General features: G+C 42.0%; 1 protein-coding gene across 1 annotated transcript in view; it reads left to right on the top strand.

Annotated features, from left to right (window-relative positions):
* Positions 1-16,356, top strand: part of LOC144692608 (zinc finger protein GLIS1-like) — a 470,450-nt gene that overhangs the window by 321,980 nt on the left and 132,114 nt on the right. Inside the window, exons 5-6 of the mRNA XM_078561640.1 lie at positions 9,479-9,640; positions 15,409-15,519. Of these exons, the coding sequence (XP_078417766.1) occupies positions 9,479-9,640; positions 15,409-15,519 (273 nt within the window). The remainder of the gene's footprint in view (positions 1-9,478; positions 9,641-15,408; positions 15,520-16,356) is intronic.

Genomic DNA, 16,356 nt, shown 5'->3' with positions numbered 1-16,356 from the left:
GGGTGTGCTCATACAAGGAACACTAAAAGTTAAGATACAGGTACAGTAAGCAACTAGGAAGGCAAATAGCATGTCGGTGTTTATTGCGAGGGGGTTGGTGTACAGGAATAAGGAGTCTTGCTCGAGTTGTACAGGGTTTTGATGAGATCACATCTGGAGTATTGTGTGCAGTTTTGGTCTCTGCATTTAAGAAAAGATATACTAGTACGGGAGGCAGTGCAGCAAAGGTTCACTAAATTGGTCCCTAGGATGAGGGGGTTGTCGTATGATGAGAGGCTGAGCAAATTGCATCTATTTTCTCTGGAATGTAGAAGAATGCGAGGCAATCTCATTGAAATGTCCAAGATTTTGAACGGGTTTGATATGGTAGATGCCGAGAGATTGTTTCTGCTGGTCAGAAAATCTAAAATGCAAAGGCACAGTCTCAAGATAAGGGGCCGATCATTTAGGACTAAGATGAGGAGAAATTACTTCACTCCCAAAGGGTTGTGTATCTTTGGAATTCTCTGTCCCAGAGAGTTGCAGACACTCCATCATTGAATACATTTAAGGCTGGAATGTACAGAATTTTGGTGTCTCAGGGAATCAAGAGATATGGGAAAGGGCTGGAAAGTGGAGATGAAGCCCAAGATCAGCCATGATCCTATTGAATGATGGAGCAGGCTCGACGGGCCATATGGCCTACTAATGCTCCTATTTCTTGTGCTCTTGTCTCATTAGCAAGGCATCTATGGCAATCACCTGAGGTATTCAACTGTTGGAGATGTGCCATTAAGACTAATTGCCTGGACATTGGGATCCTGGCTAAGTTAGTTTCCAGATATGAACTAATCAAGTCATCTTTGGAATATACAGATAATGTCTTTTTTTAAAATTCCCCTGGCAGTTGGAGAAGGAAGGTCACATGACAAGCCAACCCTTTGTATATTTTAAGCACATGTTTTCTCAGCAGAACTGAGGACAAGTAGCTTTGGGAGAAAGACCTGAGTAGGGTCCCTCCTGGCTCCTTCGTTCTCCAACCCACCTGGTAAGCTTCAAGCCCTGTTTGCTGACAGTGATCATCCAGGGACACCTTGCTGTTGATAGGGATTTCTTAAATGAATCCAATCCAGTACTACTGTCTCCCAAAGAACAACTCAGTCATCTACATGTCTAATGCACTCACATTACATCTATCCAAACCTTGATCTACTGTATCCTGTTACTCAGGACCTTCATCACAAAACACAAATCATTTCAGATACAAGATGCCCTGTTTACCTCTATCAGCTGCTCAAGAGTCCAAGATTTTGCTATTAATTCCAATTAATTGTGAGAAACGAACCTTAATAGTTTGATTACCATGTTTGATAAGTATTCTTACCATCACAATATTTTGCCTTATCAGGGCCTTTTCAATCCTATGACTCTCTGTTTCATAATACATCAAATCCCCTGATTAAATTGTTTCAGATAGACCATAGAATAATGGAATGGTTACAGCAGAGAATGAGCTACTCAGCCCTTCATGTCTGTGTCAGTTCTTTGTAAGAACAACTCAGCTAGTCCCATTCCCCTATCCTTTCATCGCAGCTCAGCATTTTTTTCTATTCAGATGGTTATCCAATTCCCTTTTGAAAGCCACGATTGAATCTGCCTCGACCACACTTTCAGGCAGTGTGTTCCAAATTATAACCACTCACTGCATAAGAAAGTTTTACCTCATATCATCCTTGATTCTTTTGCCAATCGCCTTAGGCCAGTGACTTTTTGTTCTCGATCCTCTCTGTCATTGGGGACACTTTGTCTCCATCTATTTTGTCCAAACTCCTTATAATTTTGAACACCTCCATCAAATCTCCTTCCAACTTTTTCCAAGAAGAACAGGTTCAGCTTCTCCAATCTATTCACATAACTGATGTCCTTCATTCCTGGAACCATTCTCAGAAATCCTTTCTGCACCCTCTCCAATCCCTTCACATCCTTCCTACAGTGAGATGTCCAGGATCGGACACAATACTCCAGTTGAGGCCAAAACAATGTTTTATTACAGTTCATTATAACTTCCTTGCTTTAATACTCTGCCTCTTTTTATAAAGACCATGATCCCAGGTGCCTTAGTAACCACTTTCTCAACCTGCCCTGCCACCTTCAATGATTTTTGCACATATACTCCCAGGTCCCTCTGCTCCTGCATCCCTTTAAGAATTGTATGCTTTATTTTATATTGCTATTCCCTCCTCCTACCAAAATGTATCCCTTGACAAGCAAACACCCCAACCCAACAGCCACAGTTTAAATCAGTGTCTATTTATGGAGGCACAAGTGAATCCCTCGTTAATGTCCTTTACCTGCCTACAATTAAACACAATTAATATACAATTAACACTTGCAAAATCAGGATGACACAAAGTGCTTCAAAACCATTGAAGTATTTTTTGAAGTGGGGTCAATATAGTGAAACAAAGCAGCACATTTGCATTGAGCAAGGTTCCTCAAACAGCAATGAAATAAACGGATAACTTGTTTTTGATGGTATGGATTGAGGGATAAATGTTGACCAGAAGATCAGAAGAACTCTTGTTCTTCTAGGAGTGGTGCCATTGGATCTTTTATGTCCATCTGAAAGGGTAGAAAGTGCCTCTTTTTAATGTTACAATCAAAAGACTGCTACACTGGAGATTCAACCTAGATGACGCATTTGAGTTTCTAGAATGAGATTTAAATAAACCATGTTCTGAGACAGAGGTGAGAGTGCTATCACTGAGTCAAAGCTAACACCCAACTTTTACTGTGGAGGAACATCTTTCTGGCTGCAACTTGTGTACAGATCCTGGATCCTAAATAAAAGGAAATACTAAGTTAATAAGAAGTTCATTGGTTAAATAGTATTTACTACATCATGCAAAAGGAGGGCTTCAGGTTCACCCATCGATCTGCACTGAATTAAAAGAGCTCAGCCAACATGGAATTAGAAGTGCAACAAAATTGGCTCAGAGACCCTGTAGCCTATGAGTGATTAAAAAATGAACAAGGTTTTCTATTACTGACCACGATCTGCTCGTATCACTGTTGATTCACGATTGGCTGTGATGTTCCCCCTTAAACGAAGCAGCCTGTCCACACCTATTGCCAAGGTTTAAATCTGTACACAATACACTCAAAAGGAGGTACTGGATGGTGGCAGTTAGTTGTGCAATCATAAATGATTTCAGGAAATGAAGGGAGGTAATTGTAGGGGTAAACAACATCTCTTACTTAGTGAGGTAACTGTCAGAGGAAGAGTACCTCAAATCCGGCTACCCAAAAACCGGCAGTGTCTGAAAACCGGACATTTTTTCCCCATGCTCTGAGTCGTTTAGTGACTCTTGACCTCACCCAACCCAGAGAGATGAGAGATCATATTGTGTCCCCTATTCGTTGGATTAAGAGGTTCTGTTTATTTTCCCGAAAACTGGCAAGTTCCAAAATCTGGCACGGACTGCCCAGAGGTTGCTGGATTTGAGGTACTCAAATTTCTACAGCATTAGTTTCTCTTGAAGGAAATGTACACTCGTATGGAAAACAATATTTGCTTGTATATTTGGAGTTCAGCTTCAAAGCCATTACTGGAGAAGTGCATGTGGTTTTATAAAAGGTTAGAAATTATTGGAGTAAATACACATTGCACTACAACAGTGACCATCAAATCTATTTATTCATTGTAATTGTGAATCACATCAACATTTAAAAAAAATGTCAATGCTTGGTGGAATGACGAAAAGCCCTCCTTGCTGGGACGAAGGACGATCTATTCTTAACTATGTGTTGCTCTGAACAGTGGCTTTAAATTAGAAGTCAAGAATAACAATAGTTCAGTTAACAACAGGAGAGACAATGCTTTATATATCACCCTGGACATGTATGTTGTATGCTGTTTTACATTAAGACAGCAAGGTGAAAGCCCAAGGCCTCTGGTGCAGGATACTAACCGGATTGAAACAACGGGAAAAGACTAGGTAAATCAGGAAGTTATAGGTGACCCCAAGGTTAAATTAAAGCACACCTGAATATTGCAGGAAGAAAGAAAGACTGAGGGATGGAAGAAGCTTCATCGTTTAAGATTCTTGGAAAGAATGTTTCTCCCATGAATTGGTCAAATGAGTCTTGAATTCATACAGGAGGTAAACATATATGTCAACATATTTAGAGTCTATGAGAAACAAGAGAGTAAAGTTTGGATAAGCAATGATCGTAATACCAATAAAATAAAGAGAAACAAGAAAAGCTGCAATAGGGAGAAAGAGATTGAGGACTAGAAGTGACAAAAGGATTTCCTATCAGATCAAAGCAATGATAGCATCAGTCAGTAATAACAACTGCTCAAACACCACAGTAGAGAATAAACTATGCTTTGACTTTCCATTACTTGTTTAACATGAAACAAACCGTGTTTCTTTTGACCACGTTCTCTGACCAGGTGCTGTCAAAGGAAAAGAAAATGTGCTTCACAAAATTATTAAAACAATGTTAAGTCCTATGTAAACCACTAATCAAAACCTGACACACTTCTCTCTAGCTGTAGCGGTTTCAGTACAAAACAAAAAAAAATGGTTTGGATTGAAACTCTTAAGATTTTCCATGTGTTGTCTGTCTCCAATGTCAGTAATCTATGACCTGCTCTTTCCTTACTGTTGTATAAAGGCCATTTTGTTTATCTGACCTGACAGCAACTACCATGGATATTAGTAAGGTTGCTGAGCAGCACACTGCTGGTATTTAGCTCCATAATGGTAAAAAAAAAGTTTCACTTATTCCATCACAGCTCATTTCCCCCAGAAACGTTACACAGGGCTACAATTGATATTCATTAAGACAGCCTTGGTTTTCCCAGTCCACTTTCTTTTTTATAACTACGCATTAATGCTAAGAATGTGCTGAATTTAACACTTCCCCAGAAAGATATTATTTGAGTTGGAGGCTGATGTAAGATAATTCCAAAATGATCTACGATTTGCATCCTACTTATACCACTGCCAATCTTGTGAAGTTTCCTAATTTAACTAACTAAACGAAAGTAACATTCCCGGGGGTGACGATGCACCCCAGTTGCCGTGGTGCCTACCGATTGCGGAAGGCCTCTGGTGGAACATAGCCGCAGTAGAGGAGCAGGCAATCGGGTCGGATGAACCCCTTTACTGCTCACTGCCTGAATCTGCTGATGGCCATCTCGGCCAGGCCCAGAAGCAGACTAACGAGGAGAGCCTCCTCCCTCCCCGCCCCACTCCGCGCTGGGTAAAAGACAGCACCTCTGACGGTGCAGCACTCCCTCAGTACTACATTGAAGTGGCAACCTAGGTCCCTGGAATAGGCTTGAATCTACAACCTTCTGAGTCAGAGGCTAATGTGCCACATATATATACATTCATACTTCTTTCCTTTTTTAAAAATTCTGCCAGCTGCTGTGGTGGGATTTGTCTGGGCTTCTGCATTACTAGTCCAGTGACAGTATTACTGCACCACCAACTCCCCCCTAAAATGAAGCACCACACACATGCATTAAATTTGGGTTGGTGCTTGTTCAAACAAAGGGAGTTTCCAAGGCGACCATCAGGTAAATCAGTTGAAACTTTAGCAGCGGTGGGAACTGAACCTACCCATCTCTGCAGAGACTGGAACCTGAATCCAGTGCCTCAGACTTGTCGGTCACACGACCGCCCCCAATGGCTCTCTTTACATGTGCTTTGTCCTTAATCCCATCACCTGTGTATCTTAACAACCTCATTAACAATATTAAGAGGTTTAGCATCTTTGAAAGTAAATAAATTGCCAGGACAAGGTGAAATGTATCGCAGGCTGCTAAGAGAAGCTAGGGAGGAAATATCAGAGGCTCTGACCTTAATCTTTCAATCATCTCTGGCTATAGGAGTGGTGCTGGAGGACTGGGGGACTGATAATGTTGTGTCATTGTTTTAAAAGGGAGGACGGGATAGACCGAGTAATTACACACCAGTCAGCCTGACCTTGGTAATGGGCAAATTATAGGAAAAAATTCTGAGGGACAGCTTAAATTGTCATTTAGAACAGCATGGATTAATCAAGAACAGTCAGCATGGACTTGTTAAGAGAAGGTTGTGTTTGACTATCTAATGACAACAGACCAGACAGGTTTCAACAAAAAGACAGATAAACTTTATTACAGAGAGCTTTTCAGATGCTACATGCTCGATCAGGACTCTCGTCAGGAAGCCCCACCCCCCAGATTCCCTGTGCTCAGGGCTCATTGATCAGAGCCTCCCAGAACATTGTGTGACCCTGATAGACAGCAGGAGAGGCTATACTGTCAGTTACTACAGACTAACTTGAATTTTTTGAGGAAGTAACAAGGAGGGTCGATTACTGCATTTGAGTCTGCATTGGTTGTAGCCATGCTTTTGACACGGTCCCATGTTCCAGACTGGTCAGAAATGTAAGAACCCATAAGATCCAAGGGCAAATGTCAAGTTGGATCCAAAATGAGCTCAATAACAGGAAACAAATGGTGAATGGACGTTTTTGAGACTGGAAAGATGTTTCCAGTGGGGTTCAGCAGGTTTCAGTACATACAAACATACGAATGTACGAATTAGGAGCAGGAGTAAGCCACTCGGCCCCTTGAGCCTGCTCCGCCATTCAATAAGATCATGGCTGATCTGATAGTAACCTCAACCCCACGTTCCTGCCTACCTCCAATAACCTTTCACCCCCTTGTTAATCAAGAATCTGTCTAGCTCTGCCTTAAAAATATTCAGTTCTGCTTCCAGTGCCATTTGAGGAAGTCAGTTCCAAAGACCATAAGACCATAAGACATAGGAGCAGAAATTAGGCCATTCAGCCCATTGAGTCTGCTCCGCCATTCAGTCATGGCTGATAAGTTTCTCAACCCCATTCTCCCGCCTTCTCCCCGTAACCTTTGATCCCCTTACCGATCAAGAACCTATCTATCTCACAATCCTCTGAGAGAAAAAAATTCTCATCTCTGTCTTAAATGGGTGACCCCTTATTTTTAAACAGTGACCCCTAGTTCTAGATTCTCCCAAAAGAGGAAACATCCTCTCCACATCCACCCTGTCAAGACCCCTCAGGATCTTGAAGGTTTCAATCAAGTTGCCTCTTACGCTTCTAAATTCCAGTGAATACAAGCCTAACCTGTCCAGCCTTTCTTCATAAGACAACCTGCCCATTTCTGGTATTAGTCTAGTAAACCTTCTCTGAACTGATTCTAATGCATTTACATTTTTCCTTAAATAAGGAGACCAGTACTATATGCAATACTCCAGATGTGGTCTCACCAGTGCCCTGTACAACTGAAGCATAGCCTCCCTACCTTTGCAATCAATTCCCCTCACAATAAACAATAACATTCTACTAGCTTTCCTAATTACTTGCTATATCTGCAGACTAGCCTTCTGTGATTCATGCAGTAGGAAACCCAGATCCCTCTGAAACTTAGAGCTCTGCAATCTCTCACCATTTAGATAATAAGCTTTTTTTTATTTTTCCTGCCAAAATGGACAATTTCACATTTGCCCACATTATACTCCATTTGCCAGATCTTTGCCCACTTATTTAACCTATCTATGTCACTTTGTAGCCTCCTTTTTTTGTCCTCTTCACAATTTACTTTCCTACCTATTTTTGTGTTGTCAGCAAATTTAGCAATCATTCCTTTGGTCCCTTCATCCAAGTCATTTATATAAATTGTAAAAAGTTGAGGCCTCAGCACTGATCCCTGTGGCACACCACTCGTCACATTCTGCCAACCAGAAAAAGACCCATTTATGCCTACTCTCTGCTTCCTGCTAGCTAGCCAATCTTCTATCCATGCCAATATGTTACCCCCTACATCATGACCTTTTATTTCCTGCAATAACCTTTGATGTGGCACTTCATCAAATGCCTTCTGGAAATCTACTAGGTTTCTTGCTTTTTGTGGTTTCTATAAATGATTTAGACTTATGAAGGGACATGATTGAGAAGTTTGCAGAAGATACAAAATTTAGTCGTGTGGTTGATTGCGAGGAAGCAAGCTGTAGACTGCATAAAAATATCAATAAATTTGTCAAGTGGGCAGAAAAGTGGCAAATGGAATTCAATCCAGAAAAGTGTGAGGTAATGTACTTGGGGATAGGGTAAGCAAGGCATGGGAATACTGAGAAGTGTAGAGAAGCAGAGGGACCTTGGAGTGCAAGCTCACAACAGATCTCTAAAGACAGCAGGACAGGTAGATAATATGGCTAAGAAGGCCTATGGGATACTTTCCTTAATTAATTGAGGCATAGAATATAAGAGCAGGAGCTTATTCTAGAATTGTGTAAAGCACTTGTTAGACTGCAGCTGAGTGCTCCATACAGATCTGCTCACTGCATTACTGGAAGAATGTGATTGCATTAGAGAGGGTACAGTGGATACTTATGTGGATGTGGCCAGGAATGGAAAATTTTAGCTATGAAGAAAGATTGGATAGGTTGGGATTAGCTTTTTTGGAACAGTGGAGGCTGAGGGGAAATTTAATTGAGCTGCATTGAATTATGAGGGGCCTAGGTGGAGTGGATTGGAAGAATCTATTTCCCTTGGCAGAGAGGTCAATAATCAGGGGACATAGATTTAAAGCAATTGGCAAAAGGATTAGAGAGGAGTTGAGAATTCTCTCTCTCTTTATTCAGTCTTTCTTTTTATTTTCTTTCTGTACTTGATTTGACAATGAATTCAGTTCCTTTAATTCATTCTCCTCAGTCTTTCCTTCATTTCTTTCTCAATCCATAGATCTCATTAAAATGGAGATACACTGTCCCATCGTTCACCAAGGTCCCAAATGCCCTTGCCACACTTCCAGCAACAGACATGGACAAAAAAAATTTGAGCTGCAAGGTACAGGAAAATGTATAACTAATCAGACATACCACAGGATGCCCTGCTCCAGCGAATTCTAGCCCACTATCTATCCCACTGCACCACTCAGTCTCTCTTAAAGATCCCATTTGATATTTTTATGCCAAAAATCAGAGTGCAGCTTGGAGAAGACAGAATGACGTATTAATTGGTATAAACAGCGCATGGACTAAATCAACCCAGACAAGTTTAACAGTCAGCTTTGTGGCTACTGATTTAAGTAAATCCCAAAAGGTTATTAATTTGTCTTTAGTGACATTCAGAGAGATCACTTTGAGAATAAAATGCCCTCTATGCGTGTGATTTAAATCAACTTAGGTAATGTATGTTTTTGAAAGAGTCGATGAAGCGTAATTCAGCAAAAAAGAAACCAATTCAATCTTGTGCTGTTGTAGGACATGTCGGTGTTGAAAGATTAAATTAATGGCACTGAATTTTTCTTCTTTCATCCCTGAGTTAGTACAGATGTTAAGCTGTGGTGATTTACTGGATAAGCACTGTTGGTTTACACTGTGGTCTTTGTAGCTAAACTTCCTTTTATAACTATTTCTTCATGGTAATATGTATTTTTAAAAATATTTTATTGCAGTTCGAAGGCTGTAATAAGGCATTTTCTCGACTAGAAAATCTCAAAATCCACCTGCGGAGCCACACAGGGGAGAAACCTTACCTTTGCCAACACACTGGCTGCCAGAAGGCTTTCAGCAACTCCAGTGATCGCGCCAAACACCAGCGAACACACCTGGACACAGTAAGAACTACACTGAAAGTTTTGCATTATGCTGTAATTGGTGGTTACTCAGTGCCTCGCCTTTTCTCTTCATTGATAAAGTCAGTCAAGGCAAACAAGGAAAAACAATGGTAATGTTGAAAATCTGAAATAAAAAAACACAGTAAATGCTGGTAATACACATTACACTGATTGCCATCTTTTTAAAGAGAAGGTTAGACCTTTGGGTGGGAACAGGGGAACTGAAGTGTATAACAGATGTCTAGGGCGACTACGAAACAGATTGAGCCAATGCTGCTGCAAAAATCAGTTCTGAAGGGTTTGATACAAATCGTTAACAGGCCTTTCTCTTTCAGTTGCTGTAGACTTTCAGCATTCCCGATTATTTGAACCAAGTTTCACATCCAATGGAAAGTGGGACTTCGCTGTTCCTTTTCCATGGCTCTGATTTCCTTATTATAGCGAGGTCCATAGAACTGTACCCAATGTGACTGCTTCCATGCTCCCAGTAAGAAGTGATACCTACACGGGTTGTAGGTATTGTAGGAAATTGGGGTCAGAGAGGCTGTGATTTGCTTATCCATTTGTTTTAATGAGCCAAAAATAGTAGGCCTGTAATTTCCCATCCTGCACTTCCCGTGAGCACCACCCCTTTGGGAGCGTGGAATTGAGTAATGCCCCAATTGTGACTTTAGGTGAAACAGTTCTAAAATGAGAGTAGCACCACTTTGTTGGCTCATTGGCGACTGTAATGCCTGCTGTGCTTAATCACAATGCAGGCCAGAAGATCTTGGGTTCAATCCCTGGTCTTTGTTAAATTGCTTTATTTCAGTGGGGTTTAGTTAGAGGCAGTACAAGTCCCTTCGTGCTGCTGAACTAGGGACAGGATAACCAGCAAATTTTCTTGCTATTCAGTGACCTCTGCTGGAAATAGTGTGTCTGTAGATAGTGACAGGATCGGGTTTGGCTGTGATTTTCCCACACAGTCCCTAACCTAGCAGGTCCCACTGTTCAATTGCCCACTAACATTTATGAAGTAATTTTCACCTTCACTTTGGATGGTAATTTGTTTGGCCATCTAGAATCCACCCAGTTTTCATTTCAATTGAAAATCATCAATAATGGTTCAATCCAGGCAATAGTCTGATCCACCAGTTTCCCAGTCAAACAACGAAAGGGAATATTACCTACTTCCTATCTCAGTTCATGTATTTAAAAGAAACGCCACTTGGAAGAGGTATTAAACTGCCAGAGGTGGTGGAACCACAACCCAGAATCCTGTTCTATGCATTCAGTGACAATGCAGCAAACCCATTTTCCATTCCCTTCTGTCATATAGAGTTCACTTGCCTACAAAATCTTGGTCAGAGCTAGCCAACCTTCAAAAACCTTGATCTCAAAATACAATCAACAATCTATCTGATAGAGCCAAGAGCGACAAAGACACAGTTTGAAACTCTAATGCCATTTGTGTAAAGGACATTCTTTTATTTAATGTTGTTCTTTCACTGATTTAGTTTACAGTAACTCACTGATAGGCTGTGGAGCAAGTTTTCACATTGGTGATTCTGTATCTGGAGTTTTTGCAGCACTGATTCCAGGTTAACTGTCTTCTAAGGTGACTATTTCTTGGCAAACTCACTGGGTTGAATGTTCAGGGCTTCCAACTGGTGGAATGGGGGCAATAGCGCCTTGAACATGGTGAAGAGGAACCTACCACCCCATCACTGCAATCACAGGCTGTTTCCATTATTGCTGAGGTTGTCTGAATAAGGCAGACACCTATAGAGGGCAAATCATTCATTTAGTAGTTTAAGTCAATGTGACCCTGATGACATTTGTTTGGAATTGCACCACACCCCTTTCAGCCAGTATCAGGTGGCAGCCCGATTGAAGAGAAGCTGAAAGGGAACTGGGGGAGTTGCTCCAAGTTCCACAAAACCATCCAGAGCTGCTACTGCTCCTGCTCCCATCCTTCCAAAGATTGGGATATGGCACCACCACACATCCACCCCCTCCTGCACAACCCCAGCCATGGCTACCCTCCTCCAGCCCCAAACTAGCAGATTGCTCCAGGGCACTCAATTTCCAGCCTCAATTTGATGCTAATGCTGCCCAGCCCTTAAAATAAAACACACCGTGCTGTGTATTTTTCAGAATTCTACTGAATCCACTGTGATAGGAAAATAAACAGCAGAAGGGATGCTGTTGAATAGCAATAATGTAAACGCAGGCATCAGTGCTACACTGTTCTGCCTCTTTGTTTGAAAAGTTATTGCTGTAAAATACATGTTCACTTTGCTTTCAGAGAACGGGTGCGTTCAGTGGCTTTCATTAACTTAGAATTTGTTACTTCACACTGTGGTATCTTGCACCTTTACCTTCATCAGTTTAGTGAAGAGTATAAAATGTAGTCCCAGCATTTAAATCAGTAAATTCACTCCTGGGATGCGCTTGCACAAGCCAGCAAAGACCCAGGCTCAATCTCTTATCTGTCATGAGTTCACTAATCTTGGCTGAAACACCTATGGAAGCACTTCTGTTGCCCTTAGGGCGGAATCATCCGCTCTTGTTAGCAGCAGGCGTCATGGTGGGCGTGAGTGGACAGTATGGTGAGAAGGCCAAAAATCAGTTTTCAACCATTGTGAAACCAGTTTGCGATTATCCGCTCCACCCATCAATGGCGGACCACATTTCCTGCTGCTGCACGACAGGAACCTAGGCCAGGATTTTGCCCTTGTTGGGTGAACTCGGTGGGGGCGAGCGGGAGTGGCCAGGAAGCAGGAGCCGTCGACACCGCCGCTCGTAATCGGAGTCCGACCGCGATTTCACGCTGGTGGGCCAATTAAGTCCTTCCCAATGTGAAACATATGCTGCAGCGCTCAGTGCTGCCTGTGTGGGGCGGGGGGGGGGTGGAGGGTGAGCGAGGAACTTTGCGCATGTGCGCTGGTGCACGCAGGAAAAGCTCCCTGAGGCACAAAGCTGAAGATTATAAAATTTAAAATGAAGAATTTTAAATTGTTAAAAAAAGTCCCCTCATGAGCAGGGGCGTGTTATTAATGAAATGTTGAAATTTTAATTTAATTTTTAATAGCTGTTGGAAGCCTCATCCCATCCGTGGAATAAATAATTTTTTTCGCCAAGTGAAAAATTCTGGCCCTAATTTCAATAGTTTAGTATGTCATTATAAGCCCTGCTCACTGGAATCATTCCCGCATGCCGGATCATCTGGGCGCCGACGTGTTTCACAACTGTACATAAACAACATGCACTTGGTGAGCTACACTTAGCTCGGGACTTTGAGTCTTGTTTGCCTCCCTTGCTTCGGGCAGCACTCGTGGTCATCAGCACCAGGCTTTGCAGGCAGCACCACATCACTTTTAGAGGGGCTCACAGGCGGATCTCTACATACCAGACCAGCTGTACGACGGGGGTAGCTTTTCAATGGCTGTAGGGCTTGCCTGGGGAGGGGAAGTGGCCTCAGGCAAGGGAAGAGGCTGCAGGGTGAGGGCTGTATTGGGGAAGGAAGAGGTATCCCAGGATGTGTGCGGGGGTGCATGTTGAACTATGCAAGTGGCCTCAATATGGTGAGCGCTGAGCAGGCAGTCGCCAGAGGGGATGAGGCCAGATGGACATGTGAGGGTGTGTGTGAGGGATTGAGTGGTGATGTCCCATGAGTTGGCAGTGAGTGAGATGTGTGAGTTTGGAGTGGTTGCCTTACCCTGGCAGCATGGATGAGATCATTCATCCTCTTTCTGCACTGGATGGTCAACCTCTTCTGTGCAGCATTGGCACTGATTACCACTGCCATCACCCCCCAAGCTGGAGTGGTGAGATTGCTGCACCTCCTGCAGTCAGAGCAGGGGTGGAGGACATCACAGCGGGCCTCCAAAAGGCATTCCTCTCCTTGGCTTTCAGGGCCATGTCTTCACTGGAGCAGTCTGGGCTGCAAGCATTAAGAACTGTGTGCGTGGCTGCAGTTTAGATATGGCACCAGGAGTGAGGAAGTGGTGAGGTAACGGTGTGGCGGGCGATTCAGAGGCCACCCACCAATGAGATGATGTGTTTCCTGCGGTTGCATAATTAATGAGATGGGAAGTGGATGAAAACCTGCTGTTGCGGCTGGCGGGTAAAACGTCGTTTTCATACCCTCTACTTCACTTAGTGCAATTCTGGGACGATTCTGTCCTTATTTTCCCTGTCTAGGGAGGTGGAAAGAATTGAGGTCCACTGATTCCTGCTGGAAAGGTCTATAATGTAAATTCCAAGTGAGGACAGAATAAGGATTGGCTGCAGTGCCTCTCATGGAGGACTAGCCAACTTACACATGGCTAGGCACACACACACGAAAAATGGACACTTGAGCCATTAGAAGACATGGGTCTACACTCAACCAAGAGCTGGGGAAAAAATTGATAGGAAATGTTTGCCAACAAGGCTGTATGATAGTTTACATAATCGAGTCAGGTAATATATAAAACATGTGTTTAGGACTGTTGGAGGAATTGTAATAAAATAAAATAAAACAGATGCTGAACCTGTTGAATTTACAAACATTTGTCATGGGATACAGAAGTTATTACTTCACCTTATGTTGTATTTTAAAGTGTTAATGTCTGTACTATGTTAATGTCTGTACTGTATAAACATAAAACTTTTAATTCTCCCTTCTCTTCTTTGTGCTTTCCTTCCTTTGCCAAGGAATCTCTGTCTTCAAAGCCCAGGTACCACATATTCAATGATTTCAGTAGATGATGATAGAGACAAGTCTGGAACAAACGTGGTAAATTTTTGTCTTCATATTGGCAATAATCTGGTGGAGTGGATTGCTCGCCCACTATAAAGCCCACCTGAGTTTCATTCCATTGAAATCGATGGTGTGGCTATCCAGCCTGATAGGGAATAATCTGCTCTGCTGGATTACTGTCAATGTGACAAAGACAAAAATTTACCCTGTGTAAGTATTTAACATGTGACTGAAAAGCTTTTCACCTTGCGACAATACTTTGAATGTAAATCGGCAACCCTCAATGTAAACTCACCATGCAGTTGGAGATATTGTTATGCATGAGGTACCAGATCAAATTGCACTGCCAGCCATAGCATGGTGCTCTGCCCAAGTTCAATGGAGCTCTATAGCAATGCAATGTATAGGAAAGGATAGGAAAGTTAAATGAAGTTTGAAAAATTCCTGACAGCAGTCCAGTCATCCTACAGTGTGAGATTCCTTCTTAGACTGGCCTCATGGGCTTACCTAAATATACCTTGGCAAATTACACCGTACAACTTACATTGATGTGAAGATAAGTATTCTTCACATCTCATGGTATATATAACTGGTCTAATGAAGAAAAAACACCTTTAAACTAAGTTACTCCATAAAAGTGGAGGATATAAATGTGACCATTTATAAGTTATTGCAGTCAAATGTTCTACATTTGCAGCTTCCTGACAGTTATGCGATTGGCCATCAGTAATAAGTATCAACAGCTACAGTTGTGAAAGCTATTTCCTGGTTTTGAATCAAATCCAGGAGCAGGGCTATCATCTGACACCATGTTATACTGGTTGAGTGCCAGGACTGAACTATTTGAATGAAGTATCTTAAAACGAGTAATTTCTACATTTAGTAACTACATTCTTGTTTGAACGTGCTTGCGCTCAGGAAATAATAATTTATCATCTCATAGCAGAAGGTATCACATGTACACTGTCAGTGCAGAATTGTCTTAATGAGACTCAGCAGCTATGCAAAGTGTAAAACTTTTCTCTCTCTTAAACTTTTACAGAAACCATATGCTTGTCAGATCCCAGGGTGCACAAAGCGCTACACTGATCCAAGCTCATTGAGGAAGCATGTCAAAGCACACACTGCCAAACAGCAACAGGTGCGTAAGAAGGTAAGAAATAATCAGATAGGTCAACATGTCATGTACTGGATAATTATGACATTTCCAAATGTTAATTTCTTTTACAAGAACTAAATGCTTCTTTTTTACTATATTTTTTCAATTGAGAAGGCTGGATGAAGGGTGAAGGCCCAGTGTACTGGACATCAGCACAGTTGAAGAGAATGAGAAAGATTAGTGGTTAGGAATTGCAAGCCACACTTGGAATTGTGGCTTGGAACTATATCCAGTTCCTTCTCTGTCGCTGGGTCAAGGTCATGGAACTCCTTTCCTAATGGCACTGTGGGTGTACTTGCACCACACAGACCGCAGTAATTCAAAAAGGCAGCTCGCCATCTTCTCAAGGGCAATTCGGGATGGGCAATAAATACTGCTCTGCTAGTGAAGCTCACATCCTATGAATGAATGTAAAAAAAAATGCAGTCTCAATTAATTTAGACTGCCATTCAGCACAGTGAATGTGAGGTCAGTTGTAATAGATAGTTATCAGGAATGGTGGCATAGCGGTTATATTATGGGACTAGTAATCCAGAGGCCTGGATGAATGATGTGGGAACATGAGTCTAAATCCCACCATTGCAGCTGAAGAACTAAAATTCAGTTAATTAAATACATATAGAATAAAAAGTTTGTATCAGTAATGATGACCATGTAACTACCAGATTGTCATTAAAAAGTGGACAATATCCTTTAGAGAAAGAAATCTGCCGCTCTTACCCGGTCTGGTCTATACGTGATTTCAGATCCAAAGCAATGTGGTTGACTGTTAAATGCCCTCCTAAATAGCATAGTAAGCCACTCAGTCAAGAAGGTGGCTAATGACCACCT

Source organism: Cetorhinus maximus, chromosome 17, assembly GCF_964194155.1.
Source record: "Cetorhinus maximus chromosome 17, sCetMax3.hap1.1, whole genome shotgun sequence".
Taxonomy (NCBI): domain Eukaryota; kingdom Metazoa; phylum Chordata; class Chondrichthyes; order Lamniformes; family Cetorhinidae; genus Cetorhinus; species Cetorhinus maximus.
The sequence above is the reverse complement of the archived record's forward strand: the minus strand, read 5'-3'. Positions and strand labels throughout refer to the sequence as shown.